The sequence below is a fragment of the Protopterus annectens genome, chromosome 12.part0 (genome assembly GCF_019279795.1).
Source record: "Protopterus annectens isolate FY-2018-M chromosome 12.part0, PAN1.0, whole genome shotgun sequence".
In the NCBI taxonomy this organism is placed as follows: Eukaryota; Metazoa; Chordata; order Ceratodontiformes; family Protopteridae; genus Protopterus; species Protopterus annectens.
In genome coordinates, this window is record NC_056746.1 from 101,648,866 (window position 1) to 101,667,777 (window position 18,912).

At 41.1% G+C, this 18,912-nt stretch overlaps 1 protein-coding gene across 1 annotated transcript in view; it reads left to right on the forward strand.

The window, feature by feature from the left end:
• EIF3B (eukaryotic translation initiation factor 3 subunit B) overlaps positions 1-18,912 on the forward strand; it is a gene marked incomplete in the record, with an annotated part of 704,366 nt that overhangs the window by 306,472 nt on the left and 378,982 nt on the right. The window contains 1 exon segment of the mRNA XM_044089128.1: positions 4,906-4,978. Coding sequence (XP_043945063.1) covers positions 4,906-4,978 — 73 coding nt within the window.

Genomic DNA, 18,912 nt, shown 5'->3' on the forward strand with positions numbered 1-18,912 from the left:
TATTGTGGATGATGCCTTTGGCTATTCCTCCTGTTCTTGATATTGTGGATGATGCCTTTGGCTATTCCTCCTGTTCTTGATATTGTGGATGATGCCTTTGGCTATTCCTCCTGTTCTTGACATTGTGGATGATGCCTTTGGCTATTCCTCCTGTTCTTGATATTGTGGATGATGCCTTTGGCTATTCCTCCTGTTCTTGATATTGTGGATGATGCTTTTTCTGAAGCTAACCTGAATCCTGATTCCTTACCGCCTGCTCCTTCTAAGCCTGATAGATTTTGCAGAGTTCCTGATTCCCATCAATTTTTATTTAAGAACCCTTCTGCAGATCCTGAAACTATTTCTCAGGGTTCCAAGGCTGCTAAGGCCGCTTCATCTAAAAATCCTATTCCCTCTGAAAAGGATTCTTGTGCCTTGGACAGGTGGGGCAAAAAGGTTTATACTTCTGCTACTCTTTCTATTAGGGCTTTAAATTGCCAGTTTCATATGTTCAAGTATCAGCAATTTATTTTGTCTGTTTTAAAGCAAAGGCTTTCTACCTTTCCTGCGTGTGCAGAGGACAAGGAATTACAGGATGGTATTGCATGCAACTGAACAAGTTAGCAAACATAGTTTACATTGTGGTTTTGATGCCTTGGAAACTTCTTGCAGGGCCGCAGCCTCTGGTACTGTTATCAGGAGACATGCTTGGCTTCGTGAGCAGAATTTACCTGAACAAGTTAAGGCCAAATTGTTAGATGCCCCTGTTCAGCATGATGTTTTATTTGGATCCAAGGCTGAGGAGGTTATTAAAAAGATGGAAGAAAAGGCAAAATCTATGCAGACTGTTAAAGATTTCTTACAAGTTCAGCCTCCTAGATTCTCCAGAAATTGGCCCTCCAAAAATTGGTCCTTTCCCACGTCTGACAGGCCTCAAAGGGGAAGATATAGACGCTCCAGAGGCCGGGCGCAGGCTCATGCCTCTTACAGGTCCAGACAGTGGACTGCTTCTTCACCTAGAAGGGGAGAAGACAGACCTCAATCACAAAGGAAGCAGACCCAATGACTCTCTCTGTTGAGCTACAGGTCCTCCTTGCCTGGAAGCCCCTCTCGGAGGAAAACTTTCTCTTTTCTACCAAAATTGGACTCATATTACCCAGGACAAATGGGTTTTAGACGTGATTTTAAGAGGCTACAAATTACACTTTCATACTCTGCCAAGGTCTTCCGGTTGGCCAGATCTGCCAAAACATCAATGGTCAGAGGCCTTAAATCAAGTAGACTCTTTATTGGCCATGAGAGCCGTAGAACCTGTTCCACTTCCAGAGATGGGAAAAGGTTTTTACTCAAGACTATTTCTGGTCCCAAGAAAACAAAACTCATGGAGACCTATTCTGGACCTCTCAGTATTAAACACCTTTCTGGAAATTCCAAAATTCAAGATGCTTATTCTGCAACAACTCCTTCCCATGCTCTCCCAGGATGCTTGGATGGTAACATTGGACTTGAAGGAAGCCTACTTACACATTCCCATCAGACAGGAACACAGAAAATACCTCAGATTCAAGGCAGGTTCGAGACACTTTCAATTCTCTGTACTGCCCTTTGGCTTATCTACTGCGCCCAGAGTCTTTACCAAGTGCCTGGCTCCAGTAGTAGCTTATTGCAGACTCCAAGGGATTCAAATTTACCCCTATCTGGACGACTGCCTTATTCAGGCGGACAGCAAAGATCTTCTACTTCAACATCTGCAGTTTGTTCAGCGTCTCTTCCTACTACTGGGATTTTCAGTGAACACAAAAAAGATACATTTGATCCCCTCTCAGCAAATGATCTTTTTGGGAGCTCTTCTAAACACAAGCTTGCAAAGGGCCTACCTTACTCCAGAAAAGCAAGTACAGCTAGCATCAATTTTCATGACCTTGGCTACTTTAACTCAGCTCACTGCAAGGAAATTCCTGCAGGCATTGGGCTACATGGCTTCTTGCATCCTGTTGATTCATAATGCAAGACTTCATATGAGAAAACTTCAATGGTACCTAAAGAGTGTATGGTCTCAGCATTACCACAGTCTGGATACAATGATTCCATTGATTCCCTGCCTCCAAAAAGAGTTCCTTTGGTGGTCCAGGACTTGTGCTTTAAACGAAGGGAATCCCTTTCGTCTGCCTCATCCCTCTCAGATCATAACCACAGACGCTTCGGATTATGCTTGGGGAGCTCATTTTCTAGACAATTGCCAGCAGGACTCTTGGGCAAAGAAGCATCTTCCCTGGCACATCAACTTGAAGGAATTGTTGGCAGTCCAAAATGCTCTTCTAGCCTTCCAGAATCTGTTGCAACCGGGACATCATCTGATTCGTACAGACAATACCACAGTCATGTGGTACATAAACAAGCAGGGGGGCTCTCACTCTTACCCCCTTTGCAGACTAGCCATGAGTTTATGGGACACAGCTCTAAATCTGAATCTGCATCTTCAAGCTCAATTCATTCCAGGAAAACAGAATCCCTTAGCAGACAGCCTAAGCAGAAATCTTTTGGATCCTCACGAATGGATGCTGGACCCCAACTTATTCAGCAGGATTACGGCAGTTTGGGGTTGTCCTCGGATAGATCTGTTTGCATCCCATCTCAACCATCAGTTGCCTCTCTTTTGCACCAGGTCCTTCCACAAAACAGCTTGGAAAGTGGATGCCCTGTCTTTCAGCTGGAGGAATCTTTCGGGATATGCCTTCCCTCCTCTTCCTCTTCTGCCTCGGGTGTTACTGAAAGTAAAACAGGACAAACCCAAGATTATCATTTTGATGGCTCCAAATTGGCCTCGGCAGTTTTGGTATCCAACTTTAAGACACCTGTTCTTGGAACCTCCATGGATTTTGCCACTGTTTCCTTCTCTTCTGTCCCAGCATCAGGGTCAGATGCTACACTCTCAAATCAAGACTCTATGCCTGGCAGTTTGGCTCTACAAGGGCCTTTGATTTCGTCTGCTCTTCCCAAACAAGTTTTGGATGTTCTTTTAGAAGCTAGGAGGCCTAGCACTAGAAAATCTTATGCTTCTAAATGGAAAAGATTTTGTATTTGGATGTGGGATCGAGGTTCTGATCCTCTTTTGCCTGATATTTCCTCCATTTTACTTTACATCTCAGACCTTTTGCTTAAAGGCTTCTCCTTCTCTTCCATCAAAATCCATGCTTCTGCCATCTTGGCTCATTTCAACACTGATCCTCCCATTTTTTCTCACCAGCTGGTGAGACAATTCTTGAGAGGGGCTAAGAATTTAAGACCTCCCAGAACTCCTCCTGTTCCTGCTTGGGATCTTAATTATGTTTTGGAGAAGCTTACTTTACCTCCCTTTGAGCCTGCTGCTGCTTCGGACATCAAGTTCGTATCCTGGAAGACAGCTATTTTATTAGCTTTGACTTCTGCCAGAAGGGTGTCAGAGTTGCAAGCTCTCATGGCTGTGGAACCATATCTTATTTTCCACCAAGACAGAGTTGCCTTGAGGACCAATCCTACATTTATGCCTAAGGTGATTTCTAAAGTGGCTTTAAATCAGACTATTCACCTTCCTACTTTCTTTACAAATCCTCAAAACCAAGGGGAAAGGATTTTACATTCATTGGACGTACACAGACAACTACGATTTTACCTGGACAAAACTAAAGATTTCAGAAAATCTGATCAGTTGCTTATCTCTTATGCCTCCAGTTCTCTAGGCAAGGCTATTTCTAAACAAACTATTTCCAAATGGATTGCTCATGGAATAAGGATTTGTTACTCTCACTTTGGGAAACAGATTCCAGGTACTGTTAGAAATCATTCTACTAGAGCAGCTGCCACTTCAGCAGTTTTTCTCAGGGGAGTTCCTACCAAGGACATTTTGGAAGCTGCCACTTGGAGTTCAGTGCATACTTTTTCTAAGCACTATAATCTCCCTTTGTATTCTAAGTCTAGGGCAGGCTTTGCCTCTGCTGTTTTGCAGGGTCTTCTGGCTGCCCCTTCTTCTGCATAACCTCTTCCCTCATTCACAGCTTTGGGATTCCACCCTACAGTTATGACTGCAACAGTGAAACACGAAGAACATAATACAGTTGTGTGCACCCACCATAAATGTAGATGTTCGAGTGTCTTCACTGTTGCAGTCGGTGTTTCCCTCCCACCAATCCCCTCTTTTTTTTTTTTTGGCTTGTTCTATCTTCCTCTTCCTTTGTGGTGTATTTGTGTTTCTTTTTGGACACCTTTAGGTTATTTTGGGGGCTTCTGACATCTGGGGCAAGAAAGGCTGGAGAAGATGGCGTCGGCTGTCAGCTTTATACCCTACGTTCTGACGTCAGGGTGCTAGCTGGTACAGCTGACGCCGGACCCAGACTTTGGAATTCTGGCCGACCTCCGGCTGCCTGCCGGCAGGAACACCCTACAGTTATGACTGCAACAGTGAAGACACTCGAACATCTACATTTATGGTAGGTGTACACAACTGTACTTTCTTCCTGCCTCCCAGCATAAGATCTTACCCTTGCTTTCCTGAATTTTGCAGGTAACCCTAGTACCTGTGCCAAGTTTAACATCTTCTAAACTCTGGTGTGAATGTTGTCAAATGTTGTCTTCTCTACAGTTAGCTGTGGAGGCTGCATGTCTTTTCCACAAGAGCAGCGGTGACCCAGTCATGCGATTCAGTTTGTGTGATTTTTGGATAGTCCTAAAAGGGGGGTATGCACAAAATATTGCGCAGTGTTCTACTACTTCTGTATCTGTTAGTGCACGATTGTTTCATAGTAGTATTTCACAGTGGTTAAATATTGAAATTAGTAGATGGAGATTTGCCGTTATCTAGTTGACCTTCATTTGTTATTTAATTAACATTTGTAAATGTGATGGGGTAACAGTTCCACTGAATACTTTAGCTTTGACATTTGTTTTCAGGGAGTAGTAACAAACTTTGAAATCTTCCGTATGAGAGAGAAGCAGGTTCCTGTTGACGTGGTGGAAATGAAAGGTAAGCCATTTTTAATGTCTATCATTTACAAGCCAGGGGGAATGGTTCTACTTGATTTGAATTCATTGCAGTCTTGTTTATTGTGGTTCTTGTCACTGTTGCTGCTGTGGGTTGGGAATGCAATATTAAGCACAGTTATAACAATGGCTGTATTTGCCATTGATGTAATAGCAGTTAAAAACTGGAAGAAAAGAAACTGTTGCATTCTGAGCTGCATATACCAGTTACTTATGGACCCTAGCCATCCTACTAAGAAAAAAAAATCTATGACTTGGAGGACTCCTTAAGAATTTGTTTGCTGCTTGAGAAAGTGAAGAATATAACTTCATTATTTGCTTTGTGGCCAGTTCAGTGTCAACAACTAATGAAGCATTTAAGCCCTTGATTTGTTAGCAGTTACATAGCTGATATGTTGATTTTATAAGCAGTACATGTATTTCTAAGAAGCAGCTTTATGGGGTAGTGATCCCCCCCCCACATACACACACACCTACACACAGTTTTTTTTTTTTTACCCCCTCCCCAACCATGGTAGTATATCTTTCCCAAACACTCTGTCGACCCATTCATACCTCTAAGGTATGGCATATTGCTTTTTGAAGAACAAAAGAATGAAAGGGGGGGTTGGGTGGGGTTGATTTTTGGAGGTAAGTTAGCTGGTGCTTTGTCTATTGGCTGTCTTAACTTTTACTGCACCTGATAAATTGCTGTTCTTCGCACAACATCGTGCTCCATTTGGTTGAGCTGCAGAGAGACGTGCAGCAATACTGCTATTGTGATCACTGGACTTTGACCTTTTAATACTGCCCTTCAAGACCAGGGAAGTGGCTACTTTTCTTATTTTACATCATTTTAAGCCTCCATATTTCCTAATTTTTGCTGTTTGTACAGAAGTTAGTTATTTTGTAAGAGAAGGTAGATTGCCAGGTATTGTGGGTGTTTGCAGTGCTTGAGATACTATTTCAGATTGGCTGTTTACCTTTCACTGTATCTGATAAATGCCTGTGGTTTGCACACCTTTGCCTTTTTTTGTTGTTGTTGCAGAGTTGCACATCATGCAGATGTGAGGCGCAGTTTATTTCAGTCGTAAATACTTTAACTTTGTCTGTAACTGTGGTAGTCCATATACCACTTATTGCCTTTTATGCTAAACCGCAGTGATCCAGTGACACTTCACTGCTGCAAACTGCAACCTCTAGCCCCTGCCCACTACATAGAGGTGCTATATCTGTCAGCAGTCTCCTTGCTTAATGTCATGCTGCCCCTCCTCCTCCCATATAGATCAAGCCCTTCTCTTGTGCAAAATTAGCCCTGCTGCGCTAACCTACACCCACTCAGTATAGGAAGCCCAACTGTTCGGTAAAACTAGTAACATCAGGCAGTGCCTTGACGATGTTCTTCGTGTTACACTGTTGCAGTCATCACATTTGGGTTATCTGCCTGCAGGTAGCCCTCAGCCGGCCTGAATACCAGAGTCTTGGATTTCTTCTTCGGATGCTGTCTCTTCTTCCATGACATCAGGTCGTCAGGGGTATACAACATGCAGCCGATGCCATTACATCAGTCTTTCTTGCCATCCGGTGCCCGAAGCAGAAGCAGTTCGCAAGTGCCTGTCAGCCGACTCATGAAATTTTCATTTTCAAGTTTCAGAACCGAAGTCTACAAAAAAAAAAAAGTTGAGTACCCCGTTGGCGATCTTTTTCTTGCTCCAGCTGATGTCATTAAAAGCTAACAATATCTGTGGAAAGCAAATACCTCAAAGATTTTTATTCGTACTACATTCCCTGCTTAGGCCCAGACCACGACGTCCCTCGCTGTCGGTTTTGTGCCTTGTTCAACCCCCGAGCTATTCGTCGTAGGGCTATCTTTGCAGCAAATTATTTTTGTACACTGTATCAGTACTCTGAAATGGCTTCATTAAGCCATCCGACTACCAATCTTCCGAAAAACATAAGGATAAAGACAGAGACAGACTGCATAAGTCCAAAACTGCCGACAACGCTTCCGTTAAGCTAGTCACCAGTTCGCCGGTACTCGTGAGTCACTTTCACAGCCCCTGATACCTGCTACTTCAGATTCTCAGGCCTATACTGAGACCCATTCGGAGTCTGGTATGCCGAGAGATGCTTCAACTTTGAAACCTGCGTATGTCTCTACCTTGGATGGGACCGGAGCCACTGTGCAGGCACCAGCTTCTGAGGGTGTATTCTGGCCTACTGACTTGCATTTTAAACAGACGCCATCTTCTTCTTCCAGGCCTAAAACTCGCACCACGTCTAGAAAACAGACGTCCAAACCAAATGCTCAGGCCCATATGCCTAAAAAAACAAATGCTTAGAATGGCTGAAGACCTTATTACCTTAATTAGGGGAAGCCAGCCTTCCCCCTCTAAGAGACCTAGAACTGATTTTCCTTCTGATTCTTCTCATCAGGAATCTTATTTCTGTTCCTTCTGATTACCAGGATTTGCCTTTATCTACCTGTGAGGATTCTGTTGCAGAGGATTCCATTCCCTCTGCTTCCCCTCCAGAAGACTTTTCTTTTGGTGAAACCTTGCACACTGTTAGGGAGAATTTCTGCTGGGAAAGCCAGGATTACTCTGACTCTAAAAAGAGGCTCAGGGAATTCTTACTCCTTCCTCAACACAGGCCTTTAGCTATCCGTCCTGTTCTGGACATTGTAGATGATGCTTTCTTGGAATCTAGCCTTTCCCCAGACACTTTATCTCCAGCTCCCAGAAAACCTGACTGGTATTACAGATTACCTGATTCTCACAAGTTCCTCTTCAAGAAATCTACTGCGGCTCCAGAGACCATTTCCCAAGGACCAAAAGGCATTAAGGCTACTGCTGCCAAAAATCCTACCCCTTCTGATAGAGATTCTAGAGCCTTAGATGGGGTAAGAAAGTATACACGTCTGCTACTTTGGCCATTAAGGCTTTAAATTGCCAGTTTCATATGTTAAAGTAAACGCTGCTCGAACAAGGAGGAAACTCCAAACTGTTTATTCACCAAACAAAAACGATAGTAACAAGAAATACACATAAAATCCAAAATTCGGTTAAGTGCTTTCATCTGCTTGTACGGCAGATTTCATCAGAACCAAAAAAATGTTACAGGTGTATTCCTATATAGCGATTTTGGCGCCAAATCTCACTTAATTACATTACTAATTGCACCACAATATTCAATATTAAGTTAAAATTTTAAAGAGCACCACTTTGTTCATTATAACTTTGAAAAATATTGTAAAATATGTATATGTACATAATATATACACATGTTGCACATGAATTGTAAATATTAGAGAGTATATTAATTAAATAAATAGAATTGAATGTAATTTATAAATATTTATATTATTTTGTTAAAATTGATAATAAATATATAATAAATATATAAATAGTCAATATAAGCAACATAAATAGTAATAGCAGAATGCATGATGTGTAAATATATGGTGGATATATATATATAGTGTATATTAATGTCTCAAATGAAACAATAACTAGTTAACATGACAACGAACATTGACGTCAACAGATGGGATAAACACATGCATAAAAAGTCATGGTGTATATAAAGGAGATGTCATATTAAATATATAAATACATGTTGTAAATGTATAAATGAAAATATATAAAAAATGAAAATATATAAAAAATGAAAATATATAAAAATGATGAAAATGACTTAGAAAACATGAATTACAATACATGAATCAAGAGTCCAAGATAAGAAAAGGTTTGATGCTGATATAATCATTCAGTCCAGGTCGAGTAGTAGCATCACATAATAGCTGCCATTTACTTTCTAAAAGTGCTAAATAACATTTCCAATTGCCCCCTAAAGCGGTATGATCGATGTGATCTATAATACTAAAAAGGAATGAATGATCAGTACCTTTGTCTAAAATGTGTTTGCTTAAAGCATTGTTAGGATCCTGCTTCCTTATTCTGTATGAATGTTTGTAAATTCTAGTCCTGAATTTCCTCTCTGTCTTACCGATATAATGTGCGTCACACACTACACAAGTGGCAACATAGACTATTCTGGGTGTGTTGCAATTCCCCACCATACTATGTAAGCTATTCCTAGTAATATTATTTAACTTAATAACCTTAGCTTCATTAATAAACTTACATTGTTTACATGTACCGCACTTTTTAGTGTGCTTAAATCTGTTGGACTCTCTTCTGTTGTCTTTACTCCTTTCCAACATAGTTTTGATGTTGTATGAAGTCTTAAATACAAATTTGGGTAAAAAACCTACTAGGTCGCTAACTTCATCAGAGGTTGTAAAGAGGTTCCAGTGTTTAAGCAATATTTCCATAATAAAATTAATATAAGGACTGTACATAAGAACACATGTACATCTGTTTTGCTCCACTTTTTTGATTGTTGGAATAAATGGCCTTCCTAATAGAGGTGGATATTTATGACCCCATTCCTTCTTAACATAAACTAATATCGGGGAAATCAAATCATCAGGGTAACCCCTGTTGGTGAACATATTATATATAGTGTTGAATTCACTTTCCATAGTCTCTTTGTTTGAAGACATGCGAGCTGCACGTATGCATTGACCTTTAAAAACATTTTTAAAAATATGAGGTGGATGACAGCTATCATAAAATAAATAATCATTTGAAAAAGTTTCTTTTCTATAAATCCTGGACTCAAATTCTTTATCATTAGAGTTGACATAAGTATCTAAATAAGAAATACCATGAGACTCCACTTTGTACGTGAATTTTAAGAAATTGGTTGTGTTGTTCAAATAATCTATAAAACTCTGAATCAAGTCAACAGGTCCATTCCACAAGATAAATAAATCGTCCAAGTACCTAGTATAGTATGCCATGTACTTGTAGTACTCACTGGGAAAAATAAACAAGGATTCCCATTCCAACATTACAAGGTTTGCGAACACCGGGGCGCAGGAGGCACCCATTGCTACCCCTCTGCTCTGTCTGAATAGTTCACCCTGGAATTGAAGATAATTATGGTCCAAGACCAAACCCATCATGTCCACTATCAGGTTGATTTTCTCAAAACTTAAACCGGAAAACCTCTTTAAACTGTTGAAAAAATAGTCTAAACCCATCTCCCTAGGAATACTAGAGAAGAGGTCGACAACATCAATTGTAAGAAAGGTCAGCCCCTTTTGCCATATCAAGGGAGTCAGTTTACCCAAAAAGTTCCAAGAGTCTTTAGTGAGGTGATCGACATTATCATACACGTGCTTGGTCCACGTGTCAATAGTCACCCCCAAATTATAGGTTTTAGACTTAGAACCTGATATTATCGGCCTAAATGGAGGTTTCTCAAGGTTCTTATGTATTTTAGGAATCCCTATAATAGAAGCCATCTTAGGGAATTCCACTCTAATAAATTCATATATCTCATTTGATATCCGATTATCAAGTAAATATTCCTCAATGGCAAGATCTATGCGTTTATAACCTATATTAACCTGATTAAGGGACACTTCCTCATAATTACCTGATTGGTGTAGAATGTTCAAAATTTCCTGGTTGTAATTAGTGGTGTTAAACAACACTATCCCACCCCCTTTGTCCGGCTTCATGATCCTAAGATCATGGTTGTCAATAACCTTGTTCAAACATTCCCTCTCTTTTAAAGTTAGGTTGTCCTTAAAACTATTAAGAGTATTCTTTGTTATTCTTGACACGATGGTTAAACCAATACATGTCTTTGGCAACTAATCTTTCATATTGGGCGACAGTAGGGTGGTAGCTAGGAACATATGAACTTTTTTTCTTCAATTTGTCTTGATAGTCATGTTTGTCCTGTACCTTATTTTTGTCTTTATCAATATCTTTAAACTGGATAGCCAAGTTGATTCTACGACAAAAAAGTTTTGTCTCCTTAATGGTGTCAATAATGTTGAAACGTGCTGTTGGTATAAATTTCATTCCTTTACAGAATAAGGTACAGAAATCATCAGAAATAGATGCATCCGTGTAATTATAAACCTTTAAACCTTTATATGTATGTATAACTACAGGGGTATGTTCCTTCTCAATACTAGTACAAAGAGTAAGGCTGTCAATATTTAACATAGACTCCTGTACCTGTTTAGATTCAAACTCATTCGGTATAAGGTCCACATGTTCTAATATCTCCTTTTGTAATATTTGGGGGCTGGATGAAATCGTCCCCCTTGAAAATTTTCATCTTCATCTAGTACCCATGTGTCCTTCCTACCCTTGTTTATTCTGTGGTCTGTAAGAAAAAGTTTCACACTATAGAGGCTGCCAAGATGTTCTTTGTGTTTCACTGTTGCAGTCATCACATTTGGGTTATCTGCTTGCAGTAGCCCTCAGTCAGCCTGATTAACAAAGTCTTCGGTCCTGCGTCGGTTGCTGTCTCTTTTTCCATGACATCAGGTAGTCAGGGGTATATAACCTGCAGCCGATGCCATTACATCAGTCTTTCTTGCCGTGCGGTGCCCTAAGCAGAAGCAGTTCGCAAGTGCCGGTCGGCCAACTCCTGAAATTTTCATTTTCGAGTTTCAGAACCGAAATCTTAAACTAAAAGCAAAGTACCCCATTGGGGAAACTTTTTCTTGCCTCTAAACTGATGTCAGTAAAAGTAAATGCATTTCTTGTGGAAAGCAAATACCTCATAAAGATTTTGATTCGTACTGTATTCCTTGCCTTGGCCCTGACCACAACGTACCTCGCTGTTGGTTTTGTGCCTTATTTAAACAATGAACTATCCGTCGTCAGTATATTTTCGCTTCTAAATATTTTGGTGCTCAGTTCAATTATCCAGATATGTCTTTGGTAAGCCATCCGACTACCGACTTTCCGAAAATACGCAAAGATAAAGACCGAGACAAGCCGCCTAGGTCCAAAGCTGCCGATGACGCTTCTCCTAAGCCAGTCGCCAGTTCGCCAGTACTCAGTGAGGCGCTTTCACAGCCCCTGATACCTGCTACTTCAGATTTGCAGGCCTCTGCTGATACCCATTCGGAGTCCGGTATGCCACGAGATGCTTCAACTGAGGAACCTATGGAGGTCTCTACCTTGGATGGGTCCGGAGCCGCTGTGCAGGCACCAGCTTTTGAGGGTGTATTCAGGCCTACTGACTTGCATATCACACAGATGCCATCTTCTTCTTCAAGGCCTAAAACTCGAACCATGCCTAGAAAACCGACGCCCAGACTGCATGGACAGGCCTCTATGCCTAAAAAAAATTATAAGAATGGCTGAAGACCTTATTACTTTAATCAGGGGAAGCCAACCTTCCCCTTTTAAGAGACCTAGGACTTAGTTTGCTTATGGTACTTTTTACCACGATTCTGAAATTTCTGTTTCCTTTGATGACCAGGATCTACCCTTATCTACTTATGAGGATTCTGATGCTGAGGACTCTATTCCCTCTGCTTCCCTTCCCAAAGGATTTCTTTTTTGGTGAAACCTTCCATACTCTTAGGAAGCATTTTCATTGGGAAAGTCAGGATTTCTCTGATTCTAAAATGAGGCTTAGGGATTTCTTACTCCTGCTCCAGCACAGGCCTTTAGCTATCCCTCCTTACTAGTCATTGTTGATGAGGGAGGATGGCCTAATGGTTAAGGTGTTTGCCTTACAAACACAAGGTGCAGAGTTTGAGTCTCACAAGGGATAATTGGCTAGGCTTAAAATGGCTTGCAAGGGCAGTTAGCTTAGTACTAATGTATGAATCTGTTATGCCTTTTCGGAATCTAGGTTGGCCCCTGACTCTTTACCTCCTGCTCCCAGAAAACCTGATAGATATTACAGGGTTCCTGACTCTCACAAGTTCCTTTTCAAAAATCCTACTGCAGATCCTGAGACCATTTCACAGGGACCCAAGGGCATTAAAGCTACTACTGCCAAAAATCCTGCCCCCTCTGATAGAGACCCCAGGGCGCTGGGTAGATGGGGTAAGAAGGTATACACTTCTGCAACCTTGGCCATTATGGCCTTAAACTGTCAGTTTCATATGTTAAAGTATCAGCAGCATATTATTGGATTGTTTAAACAAAAAATGATGTTGATTCGTGATTGTGCTGAAAATAAGGATTTACAGGATTTAATGCATTCTGCTGAACAGGTTGGAAAACATACTTTGCAGTGTGGATTTAATTCGTTAGAGGCTTCTTGCAGGGCTGCTGTCACTGGGTCTGTACTTAGAAGGCATCCTTGGCTTAAGGAGCAATTCTTGCCAGATCATGTTAAAGCTAAATTACTGGTTGCTCCCTTAAATCAGGACCACCTGTTTGTCAACAAGGCAGAAGTTGTTCTTAAAAAGATGGAGGAAAAAGCTAAATCTATGCAAACTGTTAAAGATTTTTTTACAAGTACAACCTCCAAGATTTAGTAGACATTGGCCCTCTAAGAATTGGTCCTTTCCTGCCTCTTCCAGGCCTTCTCCGTCCAAACCCAGATCCAGCAGAACACCCAGGCTTCAGTCCCAAGGTACGCACAGGACTAAGCAGTGGGGGGCTCCCACTTCCAAATCTGGGAGTAGTAAAACTCCCCCTATGGTAAACTGTCTCAGTGACTTAACTTTAAAATTTCCAAGCACTTCTCAACTGACTGCCCCTTTGGGGGGAAAGATTGCTCTACATGCAAAACACTGGGAACTCGTTACCAAGGACAAATGGGTTTTAAATGTAGTTTCCCAAGGATACAGATTTCACTTCCACACGTTATCAACCCCAAACGGTTGGCCAGATCTACCCCCAAATCAGTGGGCAGAGGCTCAAAAGCAAGTACTCTCTCTCTTAAGCATAGCGGCTATTCAAACTGTATCAGAAGAGGAAAAGGGACAAGGTTTCTACTGAAGACTTTTCCTGGTACACAGAAAAGACTATTCATGGCGTCCTGTCCTGGACCTGTCTACTTTAAACACCTTTTTAGTGATTCCAAAATTCAAGATGTTAACTCTTCACCAGTTACTTCCTATGCTAGGCAAAGATGCCTGGTTGGCAACACTTGATTTAAAGGAAGCATACCTGCACATCCCAATCAGGGAATCATGCAGACGTTACCTATGCTTCAAGGCAGGGTACATGCACTATCAGTTCTCTGCACTGCCCTTTGGCTTATCTACTGCACCCAGGGTATTCAGAAAGTGCCTAGCCCCAGTCCTTGCATTTTGCAGGCAAAGAAATATTCAAATATACCCATACATGGACGATTGTCTAATTCAGGCAGAAAGCCAGGATATACCTTTGAATCATCTGGCTTTTGTACAAAGGGTGCTAACTTGTCTGGGGTACACCATAAATGAAAAGAAATCACACCTGGTACCCTGCCAACAAGTTATATTCCTGGGAGCAAGCTTGAATACAACTTCCCAGATGGTTTTCCTCACGCCAGAGAAACAAATTCATTTGACAACCTCCTTCAAACTAGTGGCCATAAAAACCCTGCTATCTGCAAGGCAAATACTGCAAGCCTTGGGGTTCATGGCCTCCTGCATTCTTCTAATTCCATATGCAAGACTGCATATGAGGAAACTACAATGGTATCTAAAAAGCCTATGGTGTCAACATTCTCAGGATCTAGAAACAATGATTCCTATCATACCTTGCCTACGGTTAGAGTTCCTTTGGTGGGCAGAGGTCTGCCACCAAAACAAGGGACTACCATTCACTCTACCCCCTGCCGCCCATACCCTAACAACAGACTCGTCAGACTATGTATGGGGGGGGCTCACCTGGCAGGGAAGTGCATTCAGGGCAAATGGAACCCAAGTCAAATGCACCTGCATATCAAAAAGAAATGTTAGCTGTACAGAGTGCTCTGACAACCTTCAAGGACCACATTCTTCCAGGACAATTAATGGTAAAGATGGACAACACTGTTATGTGGTACATAAACAAGCGGGGGGGTACACATTCCTACCCCCTCTGCAGACTAGCCATGACACTGTGGGAACACAGGCTTGAGCTACCAAGTGCATCTATAAGCTGAATTCCTGCTAGGAAAACTAAATGCACTGGCAGACGGACTAAGCAGTAACCTCATGGACCCACACGAGTGGAAACTGGAAGGAAAGGCTTTCAACATGTTGACAAACAAATGGAGGAGCCCAGATGTAGACCTGTTTGCCTCCCCCCAGAACTACCATTTGGACAAATTTTGCACAAGAACTCCCCACAAACAAGCTTGGAAAGTGGATGCTCTGTCCTTCAGCTGGAAAAACCTATCAGTTTATGCCTTTCCTCCTCTGCCTCTCCTCTCCAAAGTACTACTAAAGATCAAGCAGGACAATCCAAGGACAATATTGATTTCACCAGACTGGCCACGCCAGCACTGGTACCCCCTCTTTCGCAGTGTGTCACTATTGGCACCTGCCTAAGACCCCTACCCTGTAGTCTCAGCAGGAGAACCAGATTCTGCACCCTCGGCTTCAAACCCTGAACCTAGCAGCCTGGCTAATTACCTAATCTCTCCTTTACCATCCCTCAGTAAACTAGTGATGGATATCATTTTAGAGGCAAGGAGGCCTAGGACTAGAAAATCTTAAGCTGAAAAATGAAAAAGATTTTTGTGCCTGGAACCAATCTCAAGGGATGAGCACAGCAGCACCCAATTTACCTCAGATTTTACAGTACTTAACTGAGATGCTTCACAAGGGCCTTTCTTTTTCCTCTGTCAAAATTCACGCCTCAGCCATTTCAGCTTATTATAACACAGAACCTCCCTTCTTCTCTCATCCACTGCTCAAGCAGTTCCTCAGAGTGGGCAAAAATTTAAGACCACCCAGGAGAGCCCCTACTCCAGCCTGGGACCTTAACTTTGTATTGGAGAAACTCACTCTTCCTCCTTTCGAGCCAGCTGCTAGTGCAGATTTAAATTTCCTTTCTTGGAAAACAGCCTTCCTTTTAGCAATCACTTCAGCAGGAAGGATATCAGAATTACAGGCCCTTATGGCAGTGGAGCCTTTGATCATCTTCATGCAGACAAGGTGTCCCTCAGAACAAATTCCCTCCTTCATGCCCAAGGTGGTATCCAGTGTGGCTCTTAATCAGTCCATTCATTTGCCAACCTTCTTTCTTAATCCACAGAACAAAGGGGAACGGATACTGTACTCAGATGTGCACAGACAACTTAGATTTTACATGGACAGGACTAAACCTCAAAGGAAAGCTGAACTGCTGGTGGCATTTACTGCAGGGGCAGAGGGGAAGGTATTTCAAAGCAAACCATTTTTAATGGATAGGCTATTGCATTCATTTCTGCCATAAGCCCCATGGAAAACCTATCCCACAGGGGATCAGACCCCATTCAACCAGTGCTGCATCTACCTCTACAGCCTTATTCAGAGGTGTCCCTACCAGGGACATCTTAGAAGCCGATACCTGGAGTTCTGTACATACTTTCACCAAGCATTACCATTTGCCAATTTTCTCTAAATCCAGAGCTGGCTTTACCACTGCAGTCTTGCAGGGCCTTATAGCTGGTCCTAATGCTATCTAAATGTCTCCTCCCATCCTTAGCTTTGGGAATCTACCCAAATGTGATGACTGCAACAGTGAAACAAGAAGAACTTAGTATAGTTGTGTGCACTTACCATAAATGTAGATGTTCAAGTGTATTCACTGTTGCAGTCCTGGTTACCCTCCCTCCAGCCCCCCAAATTTTTGTGGCTATACCTCTACTCTCCTTTACTATGTTTAAAAGCTTTTTGGTGTATTTGCTTTTTTATTGGACATATAATCTTGTGTATGTGTGTGTGTGTGTGTGTGTGTATATATATATATATATATATATATATATATATATATATATATATATATATTTTAAATTTATTTATTGCTTCCCATTAAGGGGGCACCTGACATCTGGGGCAAGAAAAACTGATGTAATGGCGTCGGCTGCATGTTTTATACCCCTGATTACCTGACGTCACGGAAGAAGAGACAGCAACCGACGCAGGACCTAAGACTTTGTTAATCGGGCCGAATTGAGGGCTACTGCAAGCAGATAATCCAAATGATGTGATGACTGCGACAGTGAATGCACTCTAACATCTACGTTTGCGGTAAGTGTACACAGCTGTACTTTTGCTTTTCCGACAGTGAATACACTCTAACGTCTACGTTTGCGGTAAGGGTACACAGCTGTACTTTTGCTTTTCTTTTTTATGACTTATAGGAGGTGGTGATCATATTTGAAATGACCAGTGATTATTCCGAGGAGTTTGGTTTGAGGAGCATATTGTGTTTTTGTTATCATTTGATGGAATGTGGAATGAATGTTTTTGTTCTTGGTAGTTTTTGAGGTAAATAGCATTAGTTTTTCTTTTGTGGTGTACGAGTAGGTCTGCGGTATCAAGCCAGGATTTGGTGGATAAGGATCCTTGTTGGATGAAGTTTTGCAGGGAGGATAGTGTCTGAGCAGAAAAGATGAGTGTAGCAACATATGCATATTGTACTGTTGTTGCTTGTTCGGAGGTGCAGTGTAGATTGTTATTAATGATATTAAAGAGAAAGGGTGTCCTACAACTGATCCTTGGGAGTGTCTTACAGCTGATCCTTGAGAATGCTGACTGAGCCTTCTTCCCTTTGAAAGTGGACACCCCTTGCACCAAAGGAGGTCTCTAATGAAGGGACAAGGGGTAAGACTTGCTCGGATGATAAGTGACTTGGATGAATTCTACAAAGAAAAGAATGTTTTATTGGGCATGTCGATGAAGAGAGGTTATTCAGCTTACTTTGTGAGACCTCTGTTGGATGAGGTGACCCGCAAGAGAATTGAGGGACACTTTTATCCATTACTAGGCCTTGATACACCTGGAAGGGGTGCACCATTTGGTAACAGTGAAACGGTAACGGGTAACATCAGTAACTATAAAAATGCATTAATTTTGACATACAACCCACAATTCCCACTGATTAGAGACATTTTTGTAAAAAAATTGGTATATATTAAAAAGTGATGAGCTCACAAGTGTCAAATTGGGTGATGCACCAGTTGTAGTGTATAAGAAAGATACAAGTTTAAAAAATATATTAGAAAAAAACAAAGACAGAAAGAACAAAGCTGACAAAGGCAGGATGGCAAAATGTGGACATTGCACCCAGTGCCAGCACATTTTAGAAGGAGACGATGTATTTATTGAAAATTATGGTTGGGTGAGATACAGTCAGAACAACAGCTGTGTTACAATAAATGTAGTGTACATTGGTGTTTGCCAGGTGTGTTCTGGATATTACATAGAAAAAACCAAGAATGAATTTAGAACCCGGATATATCAGCACATTTATGATATAGGGAAGGCTAATACAAAAAATGCGCTGGCTAAACATCTTTGTAATTTTCCAGGCCATTATTTTAAGTTTGCGGTTTTGGAGCAGGTAGAGATGGATGAAAGGGGTGGTACATTGGACCTGTTTTTAGAATACAAAGATTTCTTGTGGCAGCTGAGGGTTAATGCTACAAGATTTCCAGGTCTTAATGAAGTAGCATCCCTCAGCAGCTATTTAAAATTTAAAAGCGGACCACCACTTGTAATAGATTGCATTAACATATGTAAAAACAGGAAACAGTTTATGCATTTAAATTGATTTTTTATATATATATATATATATATATATATATATATATATATATATTTAGATATATTTGTATGTTTCATTTTTTATAAATATTTCATAGTAGTATTTCATAGCGTATTATGTTGTTTTTTGTATTGTGCAGTAAGTATTTTTGAGCCTGTCTTTTTAAATGGAAGCAAAGCTTCAGTTAGCTATGTAAATGTGCTTAACAAGAGTATTTAATGTGTTTTAGTTGTGGTAACAGTATTCTGAAGAAGTCAATAGTAATTGTGACAAAAATGTTTAATACATTTTATCTCCTCACATCCAGTTCGCCTTTGTGCTTATTCACCTGTTACTTGGTTTGGTTCTTTTTTATCTGCGATTGTTATTA